Genomic DNA, 26952 nt, shown 5'->3' on the forward strand with positions numbered 1-26952 from the left:
TCATGCAAGGGCAAACAAAGTAGATCTGTTTTTAATGTCTACTCAGGTCATCCCTCCAGTGTCTGAGCCAGCCTCATCATCCCCTCATGCCCTGTTATTATTATGTATGGGCTCGCTGACCCCGGCCACAGAGCCATCTGCCCACACTCTATTGATGCTGAGATTATAGGGGTAGGGCCAGGAGGGCACAGGGACACACATGTCTGGTGGCCGATCTGGAGACGCGCACCCCCCCCCCCCCCCCCCCCCGGGTCGCTTCCACCTCGGGTCGGCCTGCTATATCAGGCGGCGGAGGGAAGATGAAAGGGGATACTGTCCGCCGCGGCACGGGCCAGAAAGCCAACCGCCAGCTGATTTACCCGCCGTTTCCCAACAGATGAAATCAATAATACTCCACACACTTCACTCTCTGCCTCTCTTTCTCCACCTCCACCTAAGACGCTGCGCCTACACTCTGGGATTTTGCTTATTGAATCAATGATTCAAGGCCTCTTCTAACAGCGAGCTCATAAAAAAAAAACCACAACATCACGCTTCGGGCACCGGCGGCGGAACATCGCATAAAACAGAATGAGGATTTTAGAGGTATATGCCTCCAATCATCCTTGGCTTGGCTGAAGCACTTCCTCTGTGAATGCAAAGACAGCTCGCTCATTCCCATGCGGGGCATGATCCGTCAGCTCCGTGCTCATGAATGTTATCCTTTGCGTTTATCTGTCCCAGTTCAAAGGCCGCGGGGTTGGGGGGGGGGGGGTACTTGCTGCTAATGCATTTGCCTTTTGGAAGGGAAATGCAGCAGATGCTGGCCCAGGTGCTGCGTTGCGCCTTAGAAGTGCCAAAATACCACCATCGTCTGAATCCCGGCCATGGTAACCCCTCCGCATGGGAGTCAAGGGGGCAGGTAGGAAAAAGAAAGAGACGGAACTAACGATCCAAATGTGCTCGTCAAGTAAATGAAGCAGAGGAAGGACAGACGAGAGGTTGAGGAGCAAAAGGGCCCAGATGGGGATGCGAGGCATTAACACTGCCAGGGTTAAAGGTGTGATTCTCAGCGTGAACGCCGTATGATGGGAGGTGTTTATTAATTTCACTTTCACACCTATTTACCTAGCAGCTTTTCTTACACGTCCTGCAAATCCTGCAAATTCACACAGTTCTTTTCACTCCCAACGGATCTCTTAAATCATTGTGCCCTTGCCCCTGTCGTCCCTCTCTATGGCATGCGTTTCCAGAGTTTCTGGTGATTTTAGTCCCGGCACTACTTTTGCTGGAACTAGAAAGGTTCCTTCACTCCACTGTTGTCTACGTTTCCATTAGCGCTCTGAAGGCCTGGAGACCGACGAGGGCTGCTGGTGGTCGCAGAGGTACACTCAGCAGCCTGCAGTTCAGAGTGCCGGCCCGTTTCATCTAAAAAAGACAAAAGTTTTTGTTCCCCTGCAACGGCATATACTGCTGCATAGTATTTACTGATGCACGTTGGATGCATTGAATGAAACGCAGAGGAGGACTATGAAACTTAGACCGTCTCTCTTCACAGCAAATCATCTGAGTTCTCGAAGGTTATTTATTTGTGCTTTGGAACGAAACCGGCGTGAAAAAAATCTGAAAATGACTTTTCTTTTCTCGCATTCACAACACCGCCGAGCTGTCTCTCGTTTACCGCTCGCCCTCTTAGCTCGCTCACATGATCTCTCTCTCTCTTTTTCCATCGGTCTTTCCTTAAAATAAGTCAGGAAGACAACTTTACTTTGAATGTTATCAAATGAAGAGAAAGGCCCAGACCAGGGCCTTTTTGAGGGTTAAAATGTTCCTAAAAATTTTTTTCCAGGAACCTTATGTACACACTGATCCCTGCGGCTCAAACCCAAGAGTTCCTCCTGCGGTTCGAAAAAGGGGCTCATGATGGTTTTTGTCACACGATCTGCAGCTGCACAGGAAAGGTTGGGAGGGGGTTAGGAGCTCAGAAGCACCTCTGGAGTAGCTGCAGGTGGAGGGGAGAGTATTGCTCATCACCCCCTCAGCTTGCGCTCTGGAGCTCTGACACTTCATGTATATCATTATTACAAAGTAAGACACTCTGAAAAAAAGGGCAAAATAGAGCCACAAAACTGGCATTAATCCAAATTTACTTACAGGAGGAGGAAGTGAAGAGGCGGCTGATGAAGACGTCCCGCAGTGCCAGCAGACACACAGGTGTTGCTGCTCATGCTGCATAACCTCCCCTGCTGTGCACAGGAGGGTCACTGCTAACCTTGACAGGGGTGAGCAGGCGATGCCGCAGTGCCCTTGTTCCCTCTCCGCTGAGGGACATGTCATTTTATTTATTTAATAATTAGACTTTTTTTTTTTTTTTCTCTCCCTCTCGCAAGTTTTCTCTTCAACTTTTAATATCTCTTGTGCGCCACAGGGACACTCGGAGGCCCACAGGTTTGATAACTTTAAACGCCTACTTTTTAAAAGTGTAATATCTACAGCCACCCTGGGACCCGCACACCCCGGGTCTTGCTCCATATCACTGATTTTCTCTTTTTTTTTCTATCGAAAATGAAGGGTGAGTTTGTAGTTTGGCAGTTAATCTCACTCGAGTTTATCAGCACCGTAGTCTCTACATTAATGATACGGGGGACTAAACACGTGAGCCCGAGGGGGGGGGAACTCTGGAAGATAAAGCGTGGAGGAGGAAGCAGAGCTGAAAAAGAAATAGCTTTTGGCGTCATGCAGTTATTTTTCCCCCCAGAAGCAGCAGAGAGGAAAGCAAGCGAGAGCAATGCCATTGCACGCAGTTTGGCCCGAGATGTCATCTCAATCCAAAGGGACACTTGCTGACAGCGCCGCCGCAAAATCATCCTGTGGCTGAACTCTGACCCCCGTCTGCTGAATCCGATGCTCGGTCATCTCGCGCCGCAGCGATAACCGAGCGACAGTTTCCTCTCTGCTTCCAGCGTCACGACTCACATCAACCTGTCAGCGGTCGTGACAGGTCCGACTAAAGGTTTCAGGGCCGAAAAAAAAAAAGAAGAAAAAAAAAAAGGCTTGGACAATTGGCTCAGCCTCAGAGTGTAAACACACAGTCGCTTAGGCGGCAAGAGCGATAGAGGAATATTCATAAAGATTATTCACGGTTGGCTGTCAGCGGCGGTGACAAATCTGGCGAGGTAATGGCAACCGAATCGGACGGAGAGCAGGGCTGGACTTAATGGACAGGCGACCATCGCTGCAGAACAGTCATGCACCTGCATATCTCATCTCCGGGTCCAAATCCCCCTTCATACGAGCACAGAGTGGCAGCTCAAACCAACAAGGTCTACACCATCAATCTCACCTGCCAATTCCAAACGAGTTGGCCACGTCCGTGTGCTAAGAGCAATGATTTCGATACCACAGGGTAAATTATCCTTGAAAAGAAAAAATCCTCCCTCAAACAGTCCACACATCATCAATATGTGACGCTGAGTGCGTTCTCCTTTCTTAAATTCTGATGAAGAGCTCTAAATTTGCTTTTCCTGCTCTACCCACTTCGCACTTGCTTTGTCTGCTTCCTGTAAGTAGGTCTGGTTTCATTTTGAAAATGTTTTGATAATAGTGCTGATAAAATACCCGACTTTCAATTTTCTTACCTTCGGATACCTCGAATTGAGAAAAATAAACATGTTTTGACAACAGCCATTCAAGACCTAAAAGGATATTCAGCACTCTGTGCTGCTGTCACGTTTCAGACTGACATCCATAATACATGCAAATAGTGCAAAATGTGTACGAAACATACATTTTCCACGGGATGACGTTTTTGCAGTTAGTACTAAATGTACTCAAAAGTACAGAACCCAAAGTGATTTGGGGTTCTTTGCAAGTGGGTGGCACCTACAGCTCCATCTTTTCCCATTCCTTTTTGATATTTCTCCTTTGGCGTTATTCTTAAGAATAAAAGAGAGGAATCGAATGGTTGTATGTTAAACAAAATATCTATGTGAAGCTTGAATTTCTGCACTCATCCCCTAGATCTGAAGCATTTATAATTGAAATCCCTGAAACTTGAACAAGAAAGAACAAAACAAGAAGTTATCTTATGACAAGGCATATCATTGGAACTCTCATTATTATGTAAGTCATTTAGTTTTGTTCTTTACAATTAATTATGATGATGTTTAATGAATTAACTTGTTAATGTTCTGCAGCTCTGAGCTGCACATCCGTGTTTTAAATGCAGTCCATCGTGGGACAATAGCGTCCGTCAAAAGCACAGAAAAGTGGAGCACATTCAGTACGCATACGGACTTTTTTGAGTACACTTAATATTGTCACTTTTCTAGTATAAATGCTCTACACCAAAAACCCGCTGAGAAACACTTTGTTCTTGTAACAGAGACAGCTTCAACGTTCTCACTTAAAGAAAATCAATACACACCACCACACTAACAGAAAAGACACATCTCCCACCAGCTGGTACCCAACGGTGTTTAAAGTGTTTAAAAGGTGCATTTGTTCGCAGTGCATTCCCTCACATTTGAAGAGATAAGTGTTACTGCCTGGCTCGATGATATTTCCTTTCTAGAAGACGGTTGAGGAATTATTAAGAGATGCTCTGCTGACATGAAATGTAGTCCAGTTTTCAGGGACGGACATTGTTGTCAGTGCAATTACTTCAGCGCAATTGGGGGAGCTGCCTATGCCGCCGCTTTCAAAGTATCATCCTCACACTCGCAATGCTCTGTTGACAATTTGAGACATGATCCGTGGCAGACGGTGAGCTCTTAGATCGAAGGACAGAGGGGTGGGAGGCGTGCAGAGAGGCATCTCAGGCACTTGGAGCTTTTCTATAAATGTGTTATCATCATTAGTATCATCTGGAGCTTTAAAATCACTGGCTTTTGTTGAGATCCTTCCTCTGGGACTCTATAATAAAGAATTAGCAGCTCGCTGCATACCTTCAACGGACGGACAGCAAATTCCACGATCCAAATTCCACCAGCAGCTGATTCTCGTGCAGCTGATGCCTTCATGGGAATTTGTTCCTATCAGCTGTTTTCCCTGATTTCATGAAGCGCTTCATCCAGCAGATCATTACATATAGCTTGTTGGAATAAAGCAGAGCTGTAAAAGCAATGAAATGAGTAACTGAGGGAAGAGCGAGCGACGGCAATTGCAAACCCAGCAGCTTTATTTAAAGTTAATCTAAATTGAATACCGACGTTGGTGTTCGCCAACAAGAGGATGTCTAAAAACAAAAGGAGCAAAAACATTAAAGCATGTTTAGCACTCGGCTCGACAGGAAAGCGTGGCGCCGACTGACACTCCTCCATCTGCTCAATAATAATTTGTTGCTGATGGGTGGGAAAACAACACAGTTCTAACACCTGGAGAGGCGAAGCCAGTTCTGGTTGTCCCCACAAAGACGCCTCGTGGATCCAGGCCAAGCCAGTCTGGCAGCTCTGTCAGCTCCATTAACGGCACGCGGCGGTGACGGGCACACGCCAGCAGCAGCAGCAGCGCTGGTAGATTAATGTCATAAAAACATATTGCACAAGGCGATAATGGGTCAGCGACGGTGTCATCGCTACCACCGTGACCGACCGACATGGCGTTCGGTCGCCTTCAAACCATTTCACGTCCCATCTTCTGTGTTATAGGAAGTGTAGGAATAGAAACCAATAGACATTGTAAAGAAGACGTTGTGGTTTAACAAGCAGCCAGCCTAGAGTTTGGATATTTACTGAAACATAATACAGCTCGCTTGGCTGGTAGCTTAAAGGAATACTCGCCGCTCAAAATTACCATTTGTATATTAATTGCTCATCCCGCATCAAACTTTGTTTTTCTCGCGCTCCTCCGAGGTGAACGGAGAATCATCCAACTCTCCTTTATCACACCTTACTATTCAAAACACTTCCTTCCATAATGAGTCTCACCCTCGTGAAGGCGCACTACTACTCATCCGGACGAGTCTGACGTGTTTGAATTATGGAGGTTTTAACGAAGATGAGCGTGTTTGGGAAGTGCTGAGCAAATTAGATTTGGGGGATACTGCACGAGTTGTGTGAGAGTTTGTGAACGGATATTTTGCCCCCATGTCGGGTTGGTTCATCAACACTTTTCTCTGTTTTGTGATTCTCCATTCTCCATGGAGGCGTGATTCTGAATGTGGGTTAACCAACGGCTAACGTTAGCGCGACAGTCAAGAAAAGACCACATGTAAATTAGCCGTATTGCTCTTCTTTTGGAGGCAAATGCTGCATTCAAACTATTTTAGTGGAGTTGGAAGAAAAAACATCCAGTTATTGAGACATGTGCTCACGCGTAGTTACGTCACTGCTAGCCTTGTCACATCATTTAAATAGACTATAATAGCTGAGTGTTTGTATCGCATTTTAATTATAAGTAACTACCAGCGATAGTGGCTTTGCAGCCATTTTGCCGACAGCCTGTTGACACTTATTATAGTGATGCTGTCATACAAATTCCCGCCTTGGAATTATCTACAACGTGGACAGCTTTTACAAACTGGTTGATCCTAATTACAGTTTTAACTTCATGAAGAAAACGCGGCGTAACCGCCTTCCTGCATCAAACTAGCGAGTCCCCGAACAATTTGTCCACTTTTGGCACAGTGACAGTAAATCTCAAATCGTAATCCTTGGGGGGGAAAAAAACTAATCACACCACTGTAACAGATAATGTGTTATTGCTCAATACTGTTGACCGCTGAAGATACACCACGGTGAAAGAAAGATGTAGCAGACAGAGCTGGAATTCGGCTTAGACGGGTACAATAAGGTCTGTTGGAGGCGACATTGCATTTCACCAACTTAACTCCCTTGGAGGAAATTGACTTCAGTTGCACAACAGCAGCCCTAACTCCTCCCTCGATGATAAGAGGAAATCATTTTTAGATAAATAGAAGTAATCACGCTGCAGGTTTATATAAAAAGTCATGGAAGTTTGCCAAGTCGTCCAGCTATTCACAGGCCTCAGAACTCCCATGGAGTCTTCTCTTGTGATGATTAAAAGTAAAATGTTAATTCTGTCGAACATCTCCACAAGTTTGCTTTAGCCACACTGCCAATAAAACTCTCGGAGGCGAACGACTGGCGACTAACAGAAGAGGCAATTAAAAAATTCTCAAAAGCCATCAAAGTGGTCGAACGTGGGGAAGGAAAGGCCTTACCGACTTCCACCTCAGCCGGGCTGCTTTCTCTCACTGGCAGCCAGCGTCTGGCTGATTGAATTAATATGTCCACACATGTTCTGCTTAACCCGTCCATTTTAACTGAAGAAAAGCGAGCTCATGTTTGCAATATGCAACCCGTCTAATGCTGCATCAGAAAGGGGAAGGGTGAAATGTGTCAATTATTTCAAATGTTCATCCATCTCCAGCTTAATTGCATCCATTCAGCCAAAGAGACACATCTAGATTGTGGTCCCACAGCTCTGAGGACTTGTAACCGTCTGGAAAAAAGACGTGGAAGTAAATTGATAGAGTCCTGACATTTCTCTTCCTCAATGGGTGATGAAACAACCCTTGTTCCTTGTGCCGTCTCATTATCCCGAACTATAATTACAGGATGTACTCATTTTCTTGAACAACGTGTAGCCATTATGCCATTGTTCCATTAGAGAATCGTATGTTATTTCCTCCAGAACAACCACATTTCATCATTGGCTTTTGTGTGTGAGCATACGCTCCATTTTCTCCATTTACAGCCTCCACATTTGCCCCAGGAGAGCGCCGTGTGTGTCAGGCTATTTTCTGTTGGATTAACACTGAGCCGGATCCACGCCGCTACACACCGAGAACCCTTTCCACATCCTCCCAGCAGCCCGTGAAAGACCACCTTCTCGTGTCAGCGCCCATACCAGTGTGGTCTTTTCAAGCTAACCTCCTTCCGACCTCCAAATCTCGGAGTGTTTGGAGCTGCGTGTCAGTGCCGCTCAGTGTTGGGGGTTCGCTCACGTGGTTTCGTGTTTAAGATTAAATTACCTTCTTGCTCTGGCTCCCCATAGCCCCCGCTAACAGGGGCCGGTTGCACTTAACCAACACGGCAGTTTTCAACCTAAACCACTGCACATTCTGTTGGTGAAACTTTGGAGCTGAGGTGAAAGACCTCCCAAGAGCAGCCACACGCAGGCCCTCCACTAATACTGGAGCGTTTGCCTGAATGCAACCCGAAGTGCAACGGGTTTTTTTAAACATTAAAGCTGCACGACACAACTTGTTGGCATCCCTAAAGACAACGGAGACGTTGAAACTTCATAGGTTCTGCCGCATGACTCCACAAACTGCAAGGCTCAGTCTCTGAAGGTTTCGCAGCCTCCAAGCTTTTACAGTATCAATCAAAATGTGTCCGGAGTATCAAGTAGCAACAAGTGTCACGTGTTGAAAGTTCACAACTAATGCCTCATCTTAAAAGAAGAAAAATCAGCATTTTATCGCATTTGGTCCAACCGGGTTGAAATCAATTTAAATGCATCAAATGATGCAACCCTCCGCAACGCAGCCAACACATGTAGCACTTTGGGCTTGTTAACTTATTTTTATAAAAGATGTTCTCTGCTCAAAATCCAGCAAGCTTTACTAACATACAGCTATATTATAGGCACATGTCTGATGCATTGCATATTTCTTTGAATTTAAACAAATAAGGTAAAACGTTTAGATTCCTCAAACCAAGGGGGAACATGAAACAAAGATTTCATATTGGCACCGATATCGAAGCTCTGCTGTATCTCAGGATACCAGAGCAATGACAAAGACCACAGATCTGACACGGGCAGGCCTGGGTGTTGTTGACATTTTCACTACTAGTTAGACACACAATGATTTGTTAATCAATAGAGTAGTCGACGCAGAGGAAATTACTCTGCAACTATTTTGAGTCATTTTTCAAATCTAAAGTCTCTGGTTCCAGCTTCTCAAAGGTGATTATTTTCTGGTTGCCTCAGTCCTCTATGACAGTAAATTCAATATATTTGAGTGTTTGCCTGCTGGTTGAGACAAAACAAGACATTTGAATGAGTCATCTTTGAATTTGGGAAAAAGCGATGGGCATTTTTCATAATTTTCTGACCTTTTTATAGATCAATTGACTATAGATTCATTGAAAATAAATCATCAAGAGATGAATTGATAATGAAAATAATCATTAGTTGCAGCCCTATAGGGCCAACATGATACCTTACTTTAATTAATATCAAAAAACAAAAGCAGCGATACAAGAACTTTGAACTTTAATTAAATGTTAACTTTCTGTACTTTTAAGATACAAGGTGAACACATTTCAGTCGGTACCAAAAGATTTACTGAGGTTCGATACACAGCCCAAGAGAGACCAGCTCGGTCTTGACCTATTGCTTCCTATGTGGACCCACATTTGTCAAATGCAATGACAACAGAATGAATTGCCAACAGATAAACTGAATGATTGCCAGCTGGTGAAGAGACAGTCTTCTCCGTTCTGTGTAAACTCGTGAGACAGTTGGCTCGCTACGTTGAATCCTGCCCACGGAACCAACTTGATCCTGGAGAGCAGGGAGTGGCTCAGTGCTCGTCTGTTTCGGCATCTGGTCTAGGCGGCTGTGTCACCGATACCCAAGTACCAGAGTATTTATATCGAGGCTGCAACATTCACTCGGGCTGCAAAGCATTCTTGAGACAAACCAACTGTCTTGAGACAACTTGACCTGAGGCATTTTCTTCCACAACATTCCTCAAAAGTCAAGGTTCGGAGGCCTCGGAAAATCTTCCAGCATTCAAATGTTAACCTCCACAAGCAAAACTTAAAAGAGGATTTGAATTGCTACTTCTGTCAATTAGAGTCTGACTGACACCCTGGGAATATTTGGAGTGCTTTTATTTGGAGCACAACACTGACATTACTAATTCATCTCCACTGTATTGCTTCGCCGCAGCAAAGAAAACACACACTCCTCCTGATTTGTTCCCACCAAACGCCTCTGCTGGCTGATTTTCTACACACTGAAACCAGTCGAGCGAATCATCCCCTGCATCAGCAACATAATTATGCAACATGTTCCATCAATACCACTCACAAGCAGGCAAGTTAGCGGCCCATTTCACAGACATCAGCGGTAAATAAAGACCAGTGGAGGGATGAATTCATCACTGGGATGTGATTTACATTCCCTGGCATGACACACTCGAGGATGGGAATAGTGTTGCCACCTACTGAAGCCTGCACAATGCAAACATAATAGTGAATGTCATGGTGCTGAACACCACCGGACAGAGACAGAGACAGAGAGAGACAGAGAGACAGAGACAGAGACAGAGACAGAGAGAGAGAGAGAGAGAGAGAGAGAGAGAGAGAGAGAGAGAGAGAGAGAGAGAGAGAGAGAGAGAGAGAGAGAGTGTTGCAAATAATGAGCCCACTTTCATTTCTAAGAATATTTTCGAACTCAGATTTAATCTCGAGAGGGAATGTCCTTAGAAATTTATAGTAATCAGAAATACTACTGAGTCGTGTAATGAAAAGATGATGTGATTTCACTCTAAAAGGTTGCAGGCAATTCCGTATTCTATGCCCCCTGGGATATTAACGTTGCATGGACCAAAAAGGAGAAAGTTCACGCCACTGATTTGCAGCCAGGCTTTGGATTTTCTTAACCGCTGAACACACAAACACACACACACATACACACATACACACACACACACACACACACACAGTCCGAGACAACTTTTGAAGTTGCAGAGCAAAATTGTAACAGTGACTTCAGCGTACAATGTCCGGACTGTGAGAGAAAGAGCGACTTTAAAACTGCGACGATCAACTTTACAGCGAAAGGGGTTTTACAGGTGCGCGCTGCGCGTCTCATCCAACCCAAACGTTTGTTTTTTCCTTGCTTTTTTTTTTTTTTTACCTGTTGGCCCCTCCATGCTGTCTGCGTAGATCCTGACGGCCAGCATCAGTAGCAGTGCTGCTGAATACATGTTGGCAGATGAAGTAAAGTCCAGCTCGCTTTGGTCACAAGGAGGAAATCCTAAAGGAAACTCCGGCAGCTGCAGCAGCGACAGCGGGACTGGAGAGAAGTTGCGCGCTCGGCTCCGCTCACCGCAGAAATCCCCCCCTCTTTGCAGAAGCGCAGGCTGCCTGCTCCCTCCTCAGCCCGCACAGGGAGCATCTGATCTCGAGCAAAAGCGTTCAAAAAAAGGAGCCCCCCCTTTTCCTGTAACGGCTCCGCTACTTTTTTTTTTTGGGGGGGGTTTACTGTCAAACAAGCATTTGGGTCGCAGGAATGCGGGATTGCGGCGCCTCCATGTGGCGAGGAGGTGGATCTCACCGCCAGTGCGTTCAACAAAAAGAAACCCTTATGCACATATCTGCGGTTTTGTATGGATCAGAGAATGACTAGACAAACAGTTGGGTCGCCACGCTGTCTCTTCCTCAACGTTCTGCTCTACGTTTTCATTCATTCATACATTTAGCAGAGTCCACTGCTGAATCCCTCTTTCCAGTTCCAGCAGTGCTGACCTCTGACCTCATCCATGGGGTCTGCTGAAATGAATGTTTAGTTAGCAGGTATCAGGTATTAACAGGTAGCTTGTTTTAATGTCCAAAGTATTTTCAGGAGTAAAATGTTTTTGTTTATTCGTAAGCACTGATTTCTACTCATTGTCTATTTTTGATCTACTGTCTTAGCTGGGATTTGATTTGTTTTGGTCTTAAGTTCAAGTTTATTGTCTTTTCATATGTGTATATGCAAAAAAATACATGACAACAAGTAGCAACAAACAGTGAAACAAACAGTCCGAACACAAACACAAAAAAATCACAGCAGCAGGACCGGACTAACCTACTAGGGGGCGCCGGGACAAAGATGACCACCCCCCATTTCTGCAACAGCCATCAAGGACAGAGCACACAGCATGTGACATGTGATATCTTCATATACATCTGGTCAAGAGCCAGAAACAGACCAGTGCTCCTATTGAAGAACATTACGTGGCCTCGGGTTTTCTGTGCCATTAGCTTGTGGTTATTTAAAAGCGTATTTATTTAGGAATATGCGTCGTTTAAGCCGGCGGTTACCATTGCAGGGGTCGACACCCGTTCCCCCCCAGGGAGTTTCCAAGAAAATTCCAAAGGGTCATTAGATGATTAAAGGGGGAAACAAATCAGTTTCACAAATGGATGTTGATTTTTTTGTGACTTTTCTTTCACGTCTCACTTAAAGTACTCCTGGGCAACAATGTGCTGTGGGGCCCCTATTGACCCCACGTGCAACCTCAGGCCAACACACATGAATCTAAATGCAATACAAAACAATCTACTAAACACTAAAAACAATTCATGAAATATTAATCAAATACAATAAGATCCTCAGAGGGAAAAATGAATTAAATGACATTGTCTCTTTGTCGAGGTCAGTTCTGAATTGAGTTCTCTGCTCTGATTGAATGTACACAAAGCGATCATCTGGTAGTCTCCCACTCAGTAGTGAGACATGGGGAAAGAAATAACGTAACATGTTAAGTTACATGGATGTAACTCCAGTTCTATCAGCATGTGTGCAGCCCACTGTCGCTCAAAACAAATTGAAGAATGTAAACGCTGCTGCTGCGGGGAATATAATGAATGCAGCCTGATCATGAACAAAAGGCATGCTGCATTGCAGTGGTGCTATCAATTGGTGGAAATCCCATAAATCAAAACCACCCTCGACTAGAACTACATATAACAGGAAATCACCAGGTAGGCTATTAAGACTACTACATTAAGTTTGTGCCAAAACATTTTTTTTTAAATACACAACATACAAGAACTTGATTTTTGGTCTCAACCACCTTTGGATCTGAAGCTCGATCTCCTGGTCCTGGTATCGATCCGGTCTCCAGTAAATGAGTCCTGAGCCTTGGCAGTTAGAATGGCCGAGCGCTAATGCAATGACCCAGCCTGAGCAGATACTTTTCTCCTCTGGCCTTCGATTCGCCACAGGGTCATTCCAAAGTGACAGGGCCACAGTCTGGTAGTCGGTGGATAAATAGCTCCACATACACCCTGTGATGGTCACCCAGGCTTTTATTTCCAAACTTATCAACACACTGCAGGGCGAAGCGCAACCAACTCCTTCCTATACCTGTTAAATTTGTGCAGTGGCCCAAATCCACTTGGCTGTAGCTTCAGATGGCATCGAGCCATCCTGCTGCTGGACTTCTGGCTGCTTCAAAGACAGGAGGAGCTGGATCAAGACTCTTTATCACCTCCTGCCTATGAAATATTGATTTTGTAGCCTGTGGGCTTTTAACTTGTGTCCGGCAGATATTTATTTCTTGGAGGATGTTAGTGTGGGGCATATTGTACGCTTGCTTCATTTGCCAGGCTATAATATTTCAATGTGAATTTTTAAAGTGTTGGAGGAGGTTGATATATTGGTGTCAGTGATATAGTGGTCCACATGCCCTTCAAATCTAATAACTTCCTCCGTGCTTACATTAACGGCTCACTCATAAAGTGCTTATATTACATGTTATATAACCAGTTAATTTGCCCATATTCATTTTGCTGTTTTTCATGCCATCTGTGTCATCAGTAATATAGCTGGAAACTATAAAGGTGGAAAGCTCATAGCTCCAGCCGGTGATCGTCATCAGGCAAACACACATCACAACAAACACTCAATTACACCGGCAGGGAAAGATCAATTTAATCTTTTCCACGCTTCAAGGTTTGTATCAATTTGATCGTACTTACTAGCCTGCAACGTTATCATCTCAAGATATAAGCTGAACAGGCATTTGAATTCTCCTGTGAAAAGAAGTGTACAATATTATGATGCTGCAGCTATTTTTGCATCATTTTCCATTTTTCTAATAAAAGAGGATGAAACTTTTTTTGAACACATTTGTGGAAACGGTTTCCAGATGTAACTTCTGTGAATAAGATGCAGTAGGATACGATACTGCATCCTTCACCTGATCAACATAACATAACGGTAAAACCTACTGTTACGCTTACGACAATTAAACATATCATTTATATCCTCAGATATTTAGCAGCACACAAGCCATTTTATTACCCCTTTTCAACAAGTCCATGTTGCCTTAGCTTTTGTAAGGAGGTTTGGGAGGACCATCCCGTTGTTTATGTTTCTATTCTACTCAGAAAGTGGGAGCTAGCAAGCAAACCCAGGACTTTCACCCAGGAGACCAGAGTTTGTGTCCCAAAGTGTTGTTGAGTAAGTGTGATGTTGTGGTTTGTGACGTGCTTACGTATTTTACTTACGTACTTGTCTTAATCCAAACTATGATGTTTTTCATAACCCTAAAGCATCAGTATGCTTGGATGGTCTAACAATGGCTGCATTCACATCAAATCAGGCGTTGCGGCAATTAGCCCAGTAATTATAATTATGCGGGTTATACGGTGGTGTGCAAGTGTCACTTAAATAGCCCATTTGTTTGACGTCACGTTGTGAACTTTAAACCCCCCCAAATCCAGAAGGTTTGGATGCTCGGTAGACAGCGGGATGCTACAATGCTACATGGTAAACAGGGCTCTTCTTCCCATGGGCGTCTTCAGGTCTGATCGCCGGTTACATGATTGGCCATCGCAGTGTGACATTCATGCGCATTCATGCTCTGTCTTAAATTCTCTTTTAGAATTCTTAAAACATTTTGTTGCGTGGACGAACGGGTGAAACACTATAAATGTCCTCAATAAAGCCAAATTCAAAAGAGCATTGTGGTTTGCCCGCAATGACAGGCTTGCAAAATTATACATTTTTACTAACATTCAAAAAAAATATTTGACTTGAATATTAGCCTGTTCTATTAATAAAAAGGCAGATAAGTGAGAATGCCCCGCACAATGTCACAGATTTGGTGCCCTGCAGAGAGTACTGTGCTTTGTGTCTTCTCCCTTGAATGCACACAGCTGAGGTCAACCTAACAGAAGTCCACTGCTGCAGTTGTTTTGGTGTCCGTGTTACATTTGGAGTGATCTAATATGAGCGGAAAGGTAAATGAAGGCTTGCAGAGGAAGCTTTTGAGCAAGCGGATGCCTGGCTGCTGCAGTGGCACATTTTGTCATGCACTGCTTAAGTCAGGCCTTTTGCAGCGGTTTTATTATCCACAATATGTTCTGTATACAAGCAGCTCAGAGGATATAAGTCGCAGGTCAGTCTGAGGTCTCGGCTGTTTCATAATTCATCGGGGCAGCGGCGCAGCTAGCCTCTGTATTCCCTCATTACGGATGAATTGTCTTTGCATAGAGCGGATGGGCTGGTATTTTAGCATAAACACTGTCTGTTTTTTTCCATGTTAAGGTGGCTTCTCTTTAATAAACCGTGTGGCAAAACAATCCCAGTGGATTGCGCTTTCCTCTACACCCCATGGATTTTCATTTAGACGAGCCTGCAAAGATTATCTCTCCACAAACCTGAACTGACGCGGAGAACTCAACATATGCTGTATTTCGCATGAATTTAACGTAATGTAACGTGTCAGTGTAATGTTTCGGCCGCTCGTTTCTCACAGCTATTATAATGCACAGTGTGAAAGGACGGCCTCAATTATGTAAGCATTGAGCATTTAACACAATTGTGCGTGCACCTGTTTTTCAGGGAGTAGTGTGGGTGGGATGAAGCGACGCAAATGCCTGGGGTTGTAGGAATGCAGGAAAGTAAAGCGGTCGCTATACGCCAGCAGTGTTTGTGCAGACTTCTTATGTTGTAGCTACATACAACATCTCTTTCCTGGTCATGATGAGAAGATGAAAAGGTTCAGAGGCTGATGGAGGTTTTGAACTTTTACCACCCACTGTTCTGCCAGTGGGACATTACAGCGCTGTGAGCAACATCAACTGACCGCCAGGGCTGTGAAACACGTAGTATATGTATTGATCGATTGAGGTAAATCCAGATATAATGCAAAGCTGGGCCAGGTTGGCATTAAAGGGGTGCTCAAGCACTTTGTTATTAGACTTTCTTAAAAATGGGGGGATGTGCGTGATTTAAAAAAAAAGTGTATTGGTAACAATAAGAATATAAAACCTTGATTAGTGCTTTGTGACAATAGCTAAAATGCTCCATGCACCTGAGGGGAACTAACAGTCGGATGATAGTCCTCTATAGCTTCATCACGGCGAGGATCCTCGCTAAGATTACACAAAGTCAACTGACTCATTGTTAATACATAGATATTGATCCGAGCAGCTTCAAAGTTACCTGCCAATGCAAACCAGTCATCAAGTAAATTTCAGATGGACACCATCAATAGCCAATGAGAGCTGAGACTTACATAGTGGTTAGATTGATCCGTACAAACAGTGAGCATCATTTGTTGTGCAGTGCTTACCAATCACAAACACAAAATACAGTAGAAGTCTTGGGGAAAGAAAACTGTCAAAACTACAGTGTTGCTCAATTCAAGTTTGCTCTTGAAAAGGAATAAATTGCTCTCAGGTTTTCACGGCCACAGCTTCACCCACATCTTTATTTCACACTTCTTTTTTTTTCTCAGTCGGCACACAAAACAAGTCGCTGGTCAAAAACACAGCTCCGGGGTTGGTCAGGAGTTGATTCTTTGTCATACTGTGTAGCTAGACCATCAACTGGAGCGAGGATCGGCCTTCGATGTGTGAAAGAGGCGAGTTGGATTAAAAAACTGTGTTGGTTATCCCATCATTTCAAATCATAAAATCTCTTATAGTGTTTCAGAATGTCTCATTTCCAATTAGCCTCAGTCACTCACCTGGAGTTGTGCTTGAAACATCATGCAGTCTGAGAAGGAGGTAAGCAGCATCTAATATTGTTGTGAATTTCCATTTTTGCTATCACGCCATTATTCAGTCTGACACTGCCTTTTTGTTGTGACTGACTTGCTTTGTACCTCTGCTCATTTACAGTCTGCCTGAAGTTTACAGTAAACATCGTTAACACAAAGACAATGTGCTTGTTATAGAGGCTATAATAAGATTGTGTCATGAAAGAAAATAGACGAGGCAGAGTTAAAGTGTTTCATAATTCAAGGTTGGAGACACCTGAGACTGCACTACACAATTAACCACAAGACAAAGGAGGCAGTGTTAATTAACTCAAGATATAATTTAGAAAATCACAAGGACTAATTCCATTCCAATTAGGGGTTCCAGTTTCAGGGCCCTGATCAGTCAGACCTGTGCTCTTCCTGCTATGAAAAGGGAAATGTCCTCTGTAACAATGTTTCCGGCCTGCTCAGGCCAGCTAACAACAGTCAACAGGCTGGTTTGCTGACGTTTGCAGTCATAGATATACAGAAGATATTCTGCTTAGACTGAGTAAAATCCACAATGGTGATAACAGTATTAGCTAAAGGCCAACCAACACGTACTCATCCCAACTCGTCCCATTCTAACGCACTGGGTAATCCAGAGCATGGTCGCAGTAAACATGTGGTTAACGTTGCGAATTCAAACAAAAACACTTGCTTAGTTCTAGGCAATAAAACCACTTAGTTAGGTTTAGGGGCTTAAAATTACTATATGTGTGAAGAGAAACTTGGAAAATGTACAGAAAAAGTACAGAAAACCCGTCAGAAACATCGCTAACGTATATCCACATCTCAATTTCCCTTTGGGATACAAACACCAGCCTCTTGGTTGAAAGTAGTGTGTTTGTTTGACCCGTCCACCTTCCCAGCAGGCTATAGCCGGTTCACAACTGCCCACACAGCATGACCCAGAATGTTTAAATATCACTGAAACACAGGGTCAGATGGACAAACAGACTGATGAATAAATTGCTGTATATTATAATTTGTGCATCAAAGTTCCATAATGCAGCTTGCAATACATATCCATATGGCCACTTGTGTCCAAATGTCCAGTTGAGTGGGCTTACAACCAATAGGAGGCAAGTCAAGAGTCAATGTGGAGGAGATAGCAAATGTGTTATATAAGCCAATTCTACATGTCCAGCAATTTTCCATCTAAATAGGAATCAAGCTAGCTTTTATGGTTGATGAGCTGTGATTGCAATGGTTAGCTTTTGTCCTAGTTTCTCCCGGAAATAAAGAGCATGTGAGGAAATTTTCATAAGTGCATTGCACTTGGTGTTTTCAACAGATAATATAAAAACCATATCCAGTAGAAGTAAGTGAAATGCATTGATTTAACTTTTTTCTTTTAATGGTTTTGCTGAACGCTTTGACTTAAGTGCAGAGTGGTACAATATATACTTTTCCTCACAATCTGGTTCAGCAGTCAAACTGAATGAAAGATGTTGAACATTTCCCCTGACAGTAGACAAAATCACGGCATCTACACACTTTATTCAATGCATTAATGTTTTCTCAAGCAAAGCACAAAAAAGCTCCAACACAACTGACATCTCTGAGCCGACCTTTCACACACGGTCTCGTGTTTAGATGGAAGTAAAATGTAAATGACAAAAATAATTGTTGGAAATTTCCAGAGGGAGTATCCAGAGCTTGACACAAAGCTTAGAGGCATATCTGTGGCTCAGCTAGTGTGGCAAAAAGCCCACTCAGTAGCCTGCTGTATTGAACCAACGCTGTAATTATGGAGCATTTTGTGAACAATGTTTTCATCCCCACACATTCATTTTCCAATAAAGCCAAGTTAGATTTGCTGGGGGATTTAATCAGTGTCAAAACAAAAAATAAAAGTGGTGTGTTAGGGAAGCAAACATGAGGGTGGTAATCAAGTGTTAGACAATAAGTGTACCAATTCTTATAGGCGCTGAGGTGAGGAGGCAACATGGAAACATACAGCGTGGCTTTTTAGAAAAAAATGAGAGTGACACGTGTCATTCATACGCCACGAGGTTAACGTTGAAGTAACTAAGTCAAATACGTATTAAAAACGTCACACAACACTTTGGGACAAGTCCTGTGTTTGTATGACCAATCCTCCTCGCCTCCCGCCCATCATTAACAGTCTCTGTCACATTTTACTTGTCAGAAACGTATCATAGTTAGGTGAATGTGTTTACGTTGCAGTCAATACAGACTACATGGCGTACAAATAGCATGAAAGGCGTCGTTATGGCACGCAAAATAACTAACAAATTGTCATGTCCTTTACACGCCACTTGGTGAGAACGGGGTGGACATTCGGGTCAAGCTTGTAGCGGCTACATTAGCCGCGAGCCTCAATCAGAGATTACATTACATTACATTACAATCATTTAGCAGACGCTTTTTATCCAAAGCGACTTACAATAAGTGTATTCAACATAGGTATTCAAGAGAACTACTCGTCACCAGAAGTCATAAGTGCATCTCCTTTTTTAAACAAGCATCTAAGAGCATAAACCAGAGCAAACGTACTGTGCAGAAACAAACTAATACGAATACAATAAGTGCAACAAACTAATACGAATACAGTAAGTGCTAAGTGGAAGGCTCGGGGTAGTACTTCTTGAAGAGGTGAGTTTTCCGCTCTGCTGTCCTGACGTCAGTGGGGAGTTCATTCCACCACTGTGGGGCCAGGACAGAGAAAAGCTGAGACCGGGTCGATCGGCCGCAGGGACCTCTGAGCGACGGGGCAACCAATCGCCTCCGAGGCAGCAGAGTGAAGTGATGAAACACAGAACCCCAGATTGTTTTCGTTTTTTAAAGACCCAGCTGACTCACAATTGAGGTACATTATCAGCTGTCTCTGGAGCTACAAAAGGCTTTTTTCCAACAGACTATGACGTGTAAAATCCCCTTTAAAAGCTGATGATATGTCAATGTGTTGTTTACAACTTGCTTCTGCTGCTGCCAAAAAAGAATACAGAATTATGGCAGGTTTAAGGTTTTATTATTAGTACATCATTTTTAGCAGGCTCTAGAGGTACATTGATGTCCTCTCAGAATATTTATTAGCCTGTGTGTTGGCGTTACTTCTGTTGTTGTGGCAGTATTTCATGTTGTCTGCTTTGACTTGTGTATCTTTTGTTGTTTGTCACTTTGCAAAGGTGAAGTTATCCAATGTAATCTCATAATCTAATTGACTGCGTGTTTTGTTTACTGAATAGTATCTATGTATGGCAGACAGTGAGCAGGGACATTCCACACTATACCCTGGACTGCAGATGGCATATCCTGGTTTCTCAGGATTAGAATTTATCCAGGATAATGTTTACATGACCAAACACTTAAAGACCGAACCATAACAGAGAGAATAGCATGCATGTAAACACAATTGATGACGGCACACACATTTTAAAAAAGGAACTTGTTTACCACAAATAGAGTCATGAATCAGTCAGTGGTCCTGGGTCCTCTCTGCACAGCCAGTCCTTAACTCTAGTCCGGAAGCACCACCTGTGCTCCTCTGTCTTGCTTTTCAGCTCTATGATAGTATTGTTGTCGTGTTCTGATAGCAGTGCTGTACAAATCAAAAACACCCTGTTGTTTTGGCGGCATCTTTCCGACTGTGCGCTCTCTGCTGCATGCATAACCACATCAAGTAGCCCACGAGCCAGCAGCTCTTATGATGAATGTCTACGCAGAATGCCCTCCAAAGAACACTTCACTAGAAAATATTGGCCAAGTCGAGGGCCTTTTGTAGTCGATGTGTGTAATGGATACACAGACACAAGCTACTGCCGCCTTATGGCGCCTTATATATCAAACAGAACAGCGTGTGAATTACAGTTTGTCCTCACACAGCGGCATTACACAGCTACTCATCACTTTTAATGGAGTTTAATGACATTAGGCCTACTTAGCAGAGTACACTCTTCTGGTGGCATCCAGTAATTTCTCTACAGGGTGAAAACATTTAGTTTAAACAGACCTGTGCAGTTATAGCAGTAAAACAAGATATAGGTCTACACATGGTATTTGAAATTGATATCATTAGTTAAGTCAGAACAATGTCAGTTGTTGCAATTTACCTCAGTCCGACTACAACCCTCGACACCCTTGTAACCCTTATAATTGAGACTGTATTTGTTTACTTTTTGGCAAATTAATACCAATAAATGTACGCAGAATTAGCTATTAGCGGTTCCTGTTTGCAAAGTACCCATGGATGTATACAAAGTACAAGTACTTTGATACTGAGGAAAGCTTTAAAATGCGACATAGACATGACTATCTTGAGCCATGACCATTTCTAATGGCGGTAGAGCAAGTAAGCAAAAAATCCACCATATTGCCATGAGATTAGAATTAAAGGGAAGTTCACACTTGGGACATGGCACGCTGACTTGTCTCTGATTGAAAACATGATTTAAAAGCAAATAAATGATATGAGAGAAATTATAGAAATATGAAATGGAAGTTCCAGCTGGGCAAAAGCAAACAGATTTATAATTAAGGAATAAATTCAGTGGAGATTTAATTTAGGATGGGAAACTAATTCTTTATTACAAGATGAATACCAATACCCAAATCTTAAAATGGTTTAAATCGCCTGAATACATGCTTTTAAGCTGGCTATACATTATTCTGCACCGTGGTATTGTTTTTTTTATTTATTGCATTTTTTTTGTTTGTCTTTTGTTCATAGAATAAGAAGTCGTTCACATCCCTCGAAACCCACAACTGTGCCACTTTCATCCTTTTAGTTGCGTAGGAGTTTGCGCTCCTGTTGCATCTGCTTTTACTAAGCAACCAAAACCTGCGCACTGCGATGATGATGAGGTTGCTGTAATTTCAGCAGTAAGTACCTGACTAAAACGAAACAGTCAAAACAAAGACAAATGGAAACAACTGGTGATCACATAGAAAGATCTTTGCGACACAAGGTGAGACATGGGCTCATGGGAAATGCAGTTTTCATGACGAGAAAACAGTGCAACTATTTTCCACAGGGCCGATGCCAATTCAGCACAAAATGAAAGTTCCTCGTTGCTTTGAATAGAAGATCTGATTACTTCCTCCACCAATGAGCAAAACCAAGTGAGTTTCAAGCAGCAGACAGGCCAACAAACATGTACTGCTTCTCCAGCAACACTGCACAATATAAATCACCCGGCACCTATTCTAAGTTTTTTAACTTTATCCGCTGACAGTGGTTCTCCGCTCCTGCCTCTAAATAACGATCCCTGTCACTTCTGAGAAAGGTCACATGAAACTTACATAATGCAGACTGAGTAAACTTGTCAGTGAGGCAGAGTGGAGCTCCCTCACTGTACCTGCTGTTATGTAGAAATATGAAGTGCCATTGCCAAAAATGTGTGACAAAAATATTCATGCTGGAAGCTGTTTTTGTGCAGCTGGTAGCAAACAGTTGTGTACAGGCTTGACTGGTATTTAATAGAATTAGTGTCACGTATCCTTTCTAGTGACAGTGTTATCTTGTTGTCAATTTGTTTGCTCCATTCAACTTCTTCTTGCTTTGTTATATATATATAGCCGGCCGGCTATGCATGCTTTTACCGCGTGCTTTTAGTGCACTAGCCGCTCTACACTGCTCTTATATGACGGTTACAGCTGATAACACCGTCCAAACTGACAGTGTCGTCGTGAAAGAGTATAGCACCCACCCTCAGGTAAACACTGTTAGCTTTTGTCAACACCCTTGCTGTAGTTTGCACTGTTTGCTCTGTTAGCACTGTTAGATATGAGCCGCCGGCTCGTAGTCGACATGTTTCTAGCCGTTGAGAGGCAATCAGAATGCTCCCAATCTCTGATCCTGCACCTTTAATACAGACATTTGTGTTGTGCTGAAACCTGTAAAGATACAGGCAGTATGAAGCAGAATTGGTGTTGGAGGCTTATGACTTGGTTGTGTAATAGGTATTGTTTGCATGAAATCTATTAATACAAGCACAGGTCAAGTTATTCAATTTGAAAGGCGCGTGGACAAAGGCAGCTGGCAGTGGGCCACTTCATTCATATTCAGCAGCATTCAGGTGCTGAGAGTCACAGAGAAGAAGGAAAAAAAGCATTCACAAACACAAAGCAAAAGTTATGGATGTCAGAAGTAAAGTGCAATGACAGAAACAAAGACAGACTGAAGTTTTGCAGCATCAGGGCACCATCAGCACTCGTCACAGTGGAATACTGATAGGGGACATGTCGCTTTGGCTTTGAGGCTCGGCTGCCCCGGCCTCAGCTCCGCTCTAAACCGCCACCCGCCACCAGCCTTCCCCCAAGCAGCAACCGGGGGGCCACGGAGACTGGGTAGGGGGGGGTCGAGGCGAAGGGCCCCGTCATGCATCTCAATGTGCAAACCAGGCGCGTCGGCCTGTCAGCCCAGAGAGCCGCCTCTCTTCCCCGAGCTTCCCCAGCCAGTTCAACACTCGTCAGCATTTATTTTCATAAGCCGAGGAGCGGCGAGCTGTCAAAGTCTGGGCGAGAGCGCCGCTCACATTTCCCCTTTTGCGTGTATAACTCACACACACAAAACACAGGAATTTGCTCTGAGTTTACCGTCTTTGTTGTCTCGACAAAGCTACACTGCCATACACACACACACACACACACACACACACACAGCTGTAAGCTTTGGAAACTTTAACATACAAAGGCTTCAAATGTCAGATGTTCACCTCAATCATCCACAGACGGAGCATTAACAGATTAAAAATGATTATCCCCAAGGAGATGGCCGACTTTTAGTCCTCTATCAGCCCCGGCTCGTCTCAGCAGGTGGAGGTAAGGCCGTAGACTTTCACCTGCCCCGCTGCACCAGCTAGTTTCTTTATTTTCACCATTTTTTCCCCCTGTACTTCCATGGGTGTAATTGCGGTATGAGATGGTACTTTGAGCTGGGGCTGTTCTCATCAGCACTGAGCAATTACATATCCCCCTAGGGGTGCTGATAAAAACACACACTGAGAATGAACTCTGCAGCGCCAGGTGATGGCGGGGAGGCTACAGCGGTCCCATATTAAACAGAAGCGGGCCCCAGCACGATGGAGGTGAATACAGATCACTCCCATAGAGGCAAACGCAGCCCAGACAAACCCACGGCAAGCCGACAGATCCCCAGTTCCAGACCAGGACACTGGGCTTTGTCAGTCCGCTGACCTGTGAAAGGAACCAGTCTCCATCTCCCTCGCCTCATTATAGTGGCCAGCCAGGTTGATCGAATGGCATAACTAAAAATAGCAGTCCCTTGTGGTAGTGTGTGTGTGTGTGTGTGTGTTGAGGGTATTTTATATAACCCCAATGTATTCACATTTGTTTTTACCATTGGAATTTTTAAAAATAATTTCTGCCCACACAATATTAAATCGCTCAGCATTATCTAAATAAGCTGGCCACAAATTCGGACTGTGACCTTTTAAAGGGTGGTCTGTACACCAACAGAACATCAAGATCACTGTTTATTTTCATGAAAACTATCTGGAGTCACGGACACTAAATATATGCTTTATAATTCACGTGCTCTAAATATTGTTTGACAAAGAGAAGACAAAAAGGAATACAACTGTTGAAAGTTTTACAACACATTTAAACCGTAATGCCTTTTACACCAGCGGAATACTCAATTCGGATTGGCTGCAGGGTGTCCATTACTTCTTGATAATGGACACCTACTAAAAAGTTCCTGTTAAACTGTCTGTTCACCGTTTCTAAATGAATGCACTGGCTGCATTACATGAAAGAAGATTGGACATTTCGATATTCTTTATATTTATATCGTTACATTATTAACGATGGCACCGGGTGAGATCCTGCAGGTTCACCACAAACTCCTACAGACCCCAGCGGGGCCTCCATCAGCAAGCAGCCCGCCGCGGACAGACCAAGATCTGAGCAGCATCTCCGGCCAACAGCTAGGCAAAGCTCCGGAGCCAAAACCGACACCATGCTGCTGAACGCCTATAGGCCATATTGCTGGGCTCGCTGGAGGGAAGGAAGGCAAAACCAACCAGGACTGCGCGGAGCCGACTGTCTAAAGGGACTCGCAAACGCTACCACTTTCCGAAGGGAATGCGAAAATCAACACAAAACAAAAGTTCCTTGTAGGAGTTTTAAACAATCAAAATGACTTCCTGTGTAATGGGTCGATCACACCCTCTCTCCCTAAAATGGGCCAGACAGCAAGAGTTTCTGGAGTACAAAGGTGAAAGTTCAGTCGTGAGTTGAGGCAGGTTAGCGATGGTTGGTCAAGTCCAGCTCACCCTGGTACTTCCTCTCATTATTGTTCAGGAGACATTTGGTATTTTATCTGTTCATGCTCTGTGTGAGATGAGGGTTTTCCATTGATAACCATTTCCAATACCAAAGTTTCGCCAAATTAAAGAGTGGCAAGAATTCTCGACTGCGACCCCATTTTGTGATCTACGCCCATGGTGCTCAAACATCACACATCACATCAAATCATGTCTTTTCCACTTGAAACAGCACATCGTTTCACACCTCTCGCCTCCGTCAAATGATTGACATTGACACTCGCTTCCATCAGGCCTTGACGGACGCACCTGTCTTGCTTTCGACGTGACATGCGAAGGAAGTCTGGGAGTTTATAAAAACATGAAGATGATGAGAAGATTATGAGGAAGAGAAACATCCCACCTGCAAGACTATTGCTCTTGGGTTTTTATTTACATTTAAAACAGCTCTGGTGCTTATGAATCTACTACAAAAGCTGTATGATGTTGCTTGTCCAGTGGGTCTTTGACTTTTTACCTGTTGTTTGATTTCTGAGATGTTATGACATCAATTCATGGAGAAGAAAAGGAGAGGGTTCTTAAGGGAAATGACAAAAATAACTGAGGCTCCAGTAAGTCTTGAGATAAGTCAGAGTCTAAGCTTTCACAGAAACATAGCACACTAGCGACGTACGCATGTTGCTAGCTAACTATAGCTAAAATCGGCATGCACGGACAAGTCAGAGACTGAAATATTCTAACAGTTAATGATGTGATTCCCTGACTTTTCTATAGCGCCAATTTACACTCGTCCGAAAACATTGTGCCGACGTGTGTTTAGCACTAATTAGCAAATGTTAGCATGCTAACATGCTAAACTAAGATGATGAACACCTGGATGGTACTAAACATTACACCTGCTAGACGTCCCTCTCGTCTTTTCTTTCTGTTCTCTACTCTGAACTGTTTCAGTGCCCCACTTTTACCAACGACAATCAATACAGTTTCACTTCTCGTTTAAGAAGAGATATAAAATTGATTTTTCTTTCTCTGTCACTTGACAAGATATACAGCTCTGTCTGTCTTGCACTCACTTTGTTCATGCTCAGAGATGTTTTTCAATCAACAGCCTCCTACTATACGCTGCTAGTAATTTATGGGCATCCAGTGCAAAAACCATGTGTACAAAAATACACACTCGCATACAGACACTGCACTCATTGAGCATTTACAGCTCCTACAACTGGCCACTACGCCACGACCTCGCCAGCAACTCTTCTTCTCCTCTGCTCCCTATCTGCTGTTTACATCTTATCTGTCTGACACCGCGGCGCTCACAGATTCGTCTTATTTAATTCTAAATAGGAAGTCCCACTCTGCGCTTGATAACATTTTATCTCCTTCATTTTAACGAGAGAATAAGAGACAGACAAGCCTTGGCTCTTTACGACATCCTCATCCTCCCTTCTCATCAATTTGTTTCTCCACTTAGACTTCCTACGATAGCAGCCATCAATTTATGAAAATGTTCAGCTCCTGGGACTTCTCTCTCTCTCTGTTGGTGTCGCCCACTCAGTCCTTGAAATGTATATCCAGAATAACTGTCCATCACCACAAGAGCACATCCACACTGCCTCTTCATGTCCTCGGGCTCTTTAAACTCTTCTGGCTCAGTGTGCGCTCCATTTACCCCGGTGTGCCGGGGCTTTATTTTAATTCATTTTAACCTGCCTGTTGTATTTGTAAGTGCATTTCTGCATCGGTTTATTTTGTGGAGAAAAAAAAAAAGCCACATTTCAAACTTCAGTTCTCCACTTTGCTGATGTGAGACACACACCATTTAAACAGTCTAAATACTTCATAAAGATTAACGATCAGCACAATTTAACAGCGAAATGACATTTAAAACATGGTTTAAGGCTGCACATTTCCTAATAAAGGGCCAAAAAGACGCTTATG

At 43.6% G+C, this 26952-nt stretch overlaps 1 protein-coding gene across 1 annotated transcript in view; it reads right to left on the reverse strand.

The window, feature by feature from the left end:
• The window catches only part of ptprua (protein tyrosine phosphatase receptor type Ua), a gene marked incomplete at its 5' end in the record, with an annotated part of 157091 nt that extends 146146 nt beyond the window's left edge, over positions 1-10945 (reverse strand). Inside the window, one exon of the mRNA XM_079176640.1 lies at positions 10876-10945. Within this exon, the coding sequence (XP_079032766.1) occupies positions 10876-10945 (70 nt within the window). The remainder of the gene's footprint in view (positions 1-10875) is intronic.
• Between the last annotated feature and the right edge of the window lie 16007 nt (positions 10946-26952).

Source organism: Pholis gunnellus (genome assembly GCF_910591455.1).
Source record: "Pholis gunnellus genome assembly, chromosome: 16".
NCBI classification, from domain to species: Eukaryota; Metazoa; Chordata; class Actinopteri; order Perciformes; family Pholidae; genus Pholis; species Pholis gunnellus.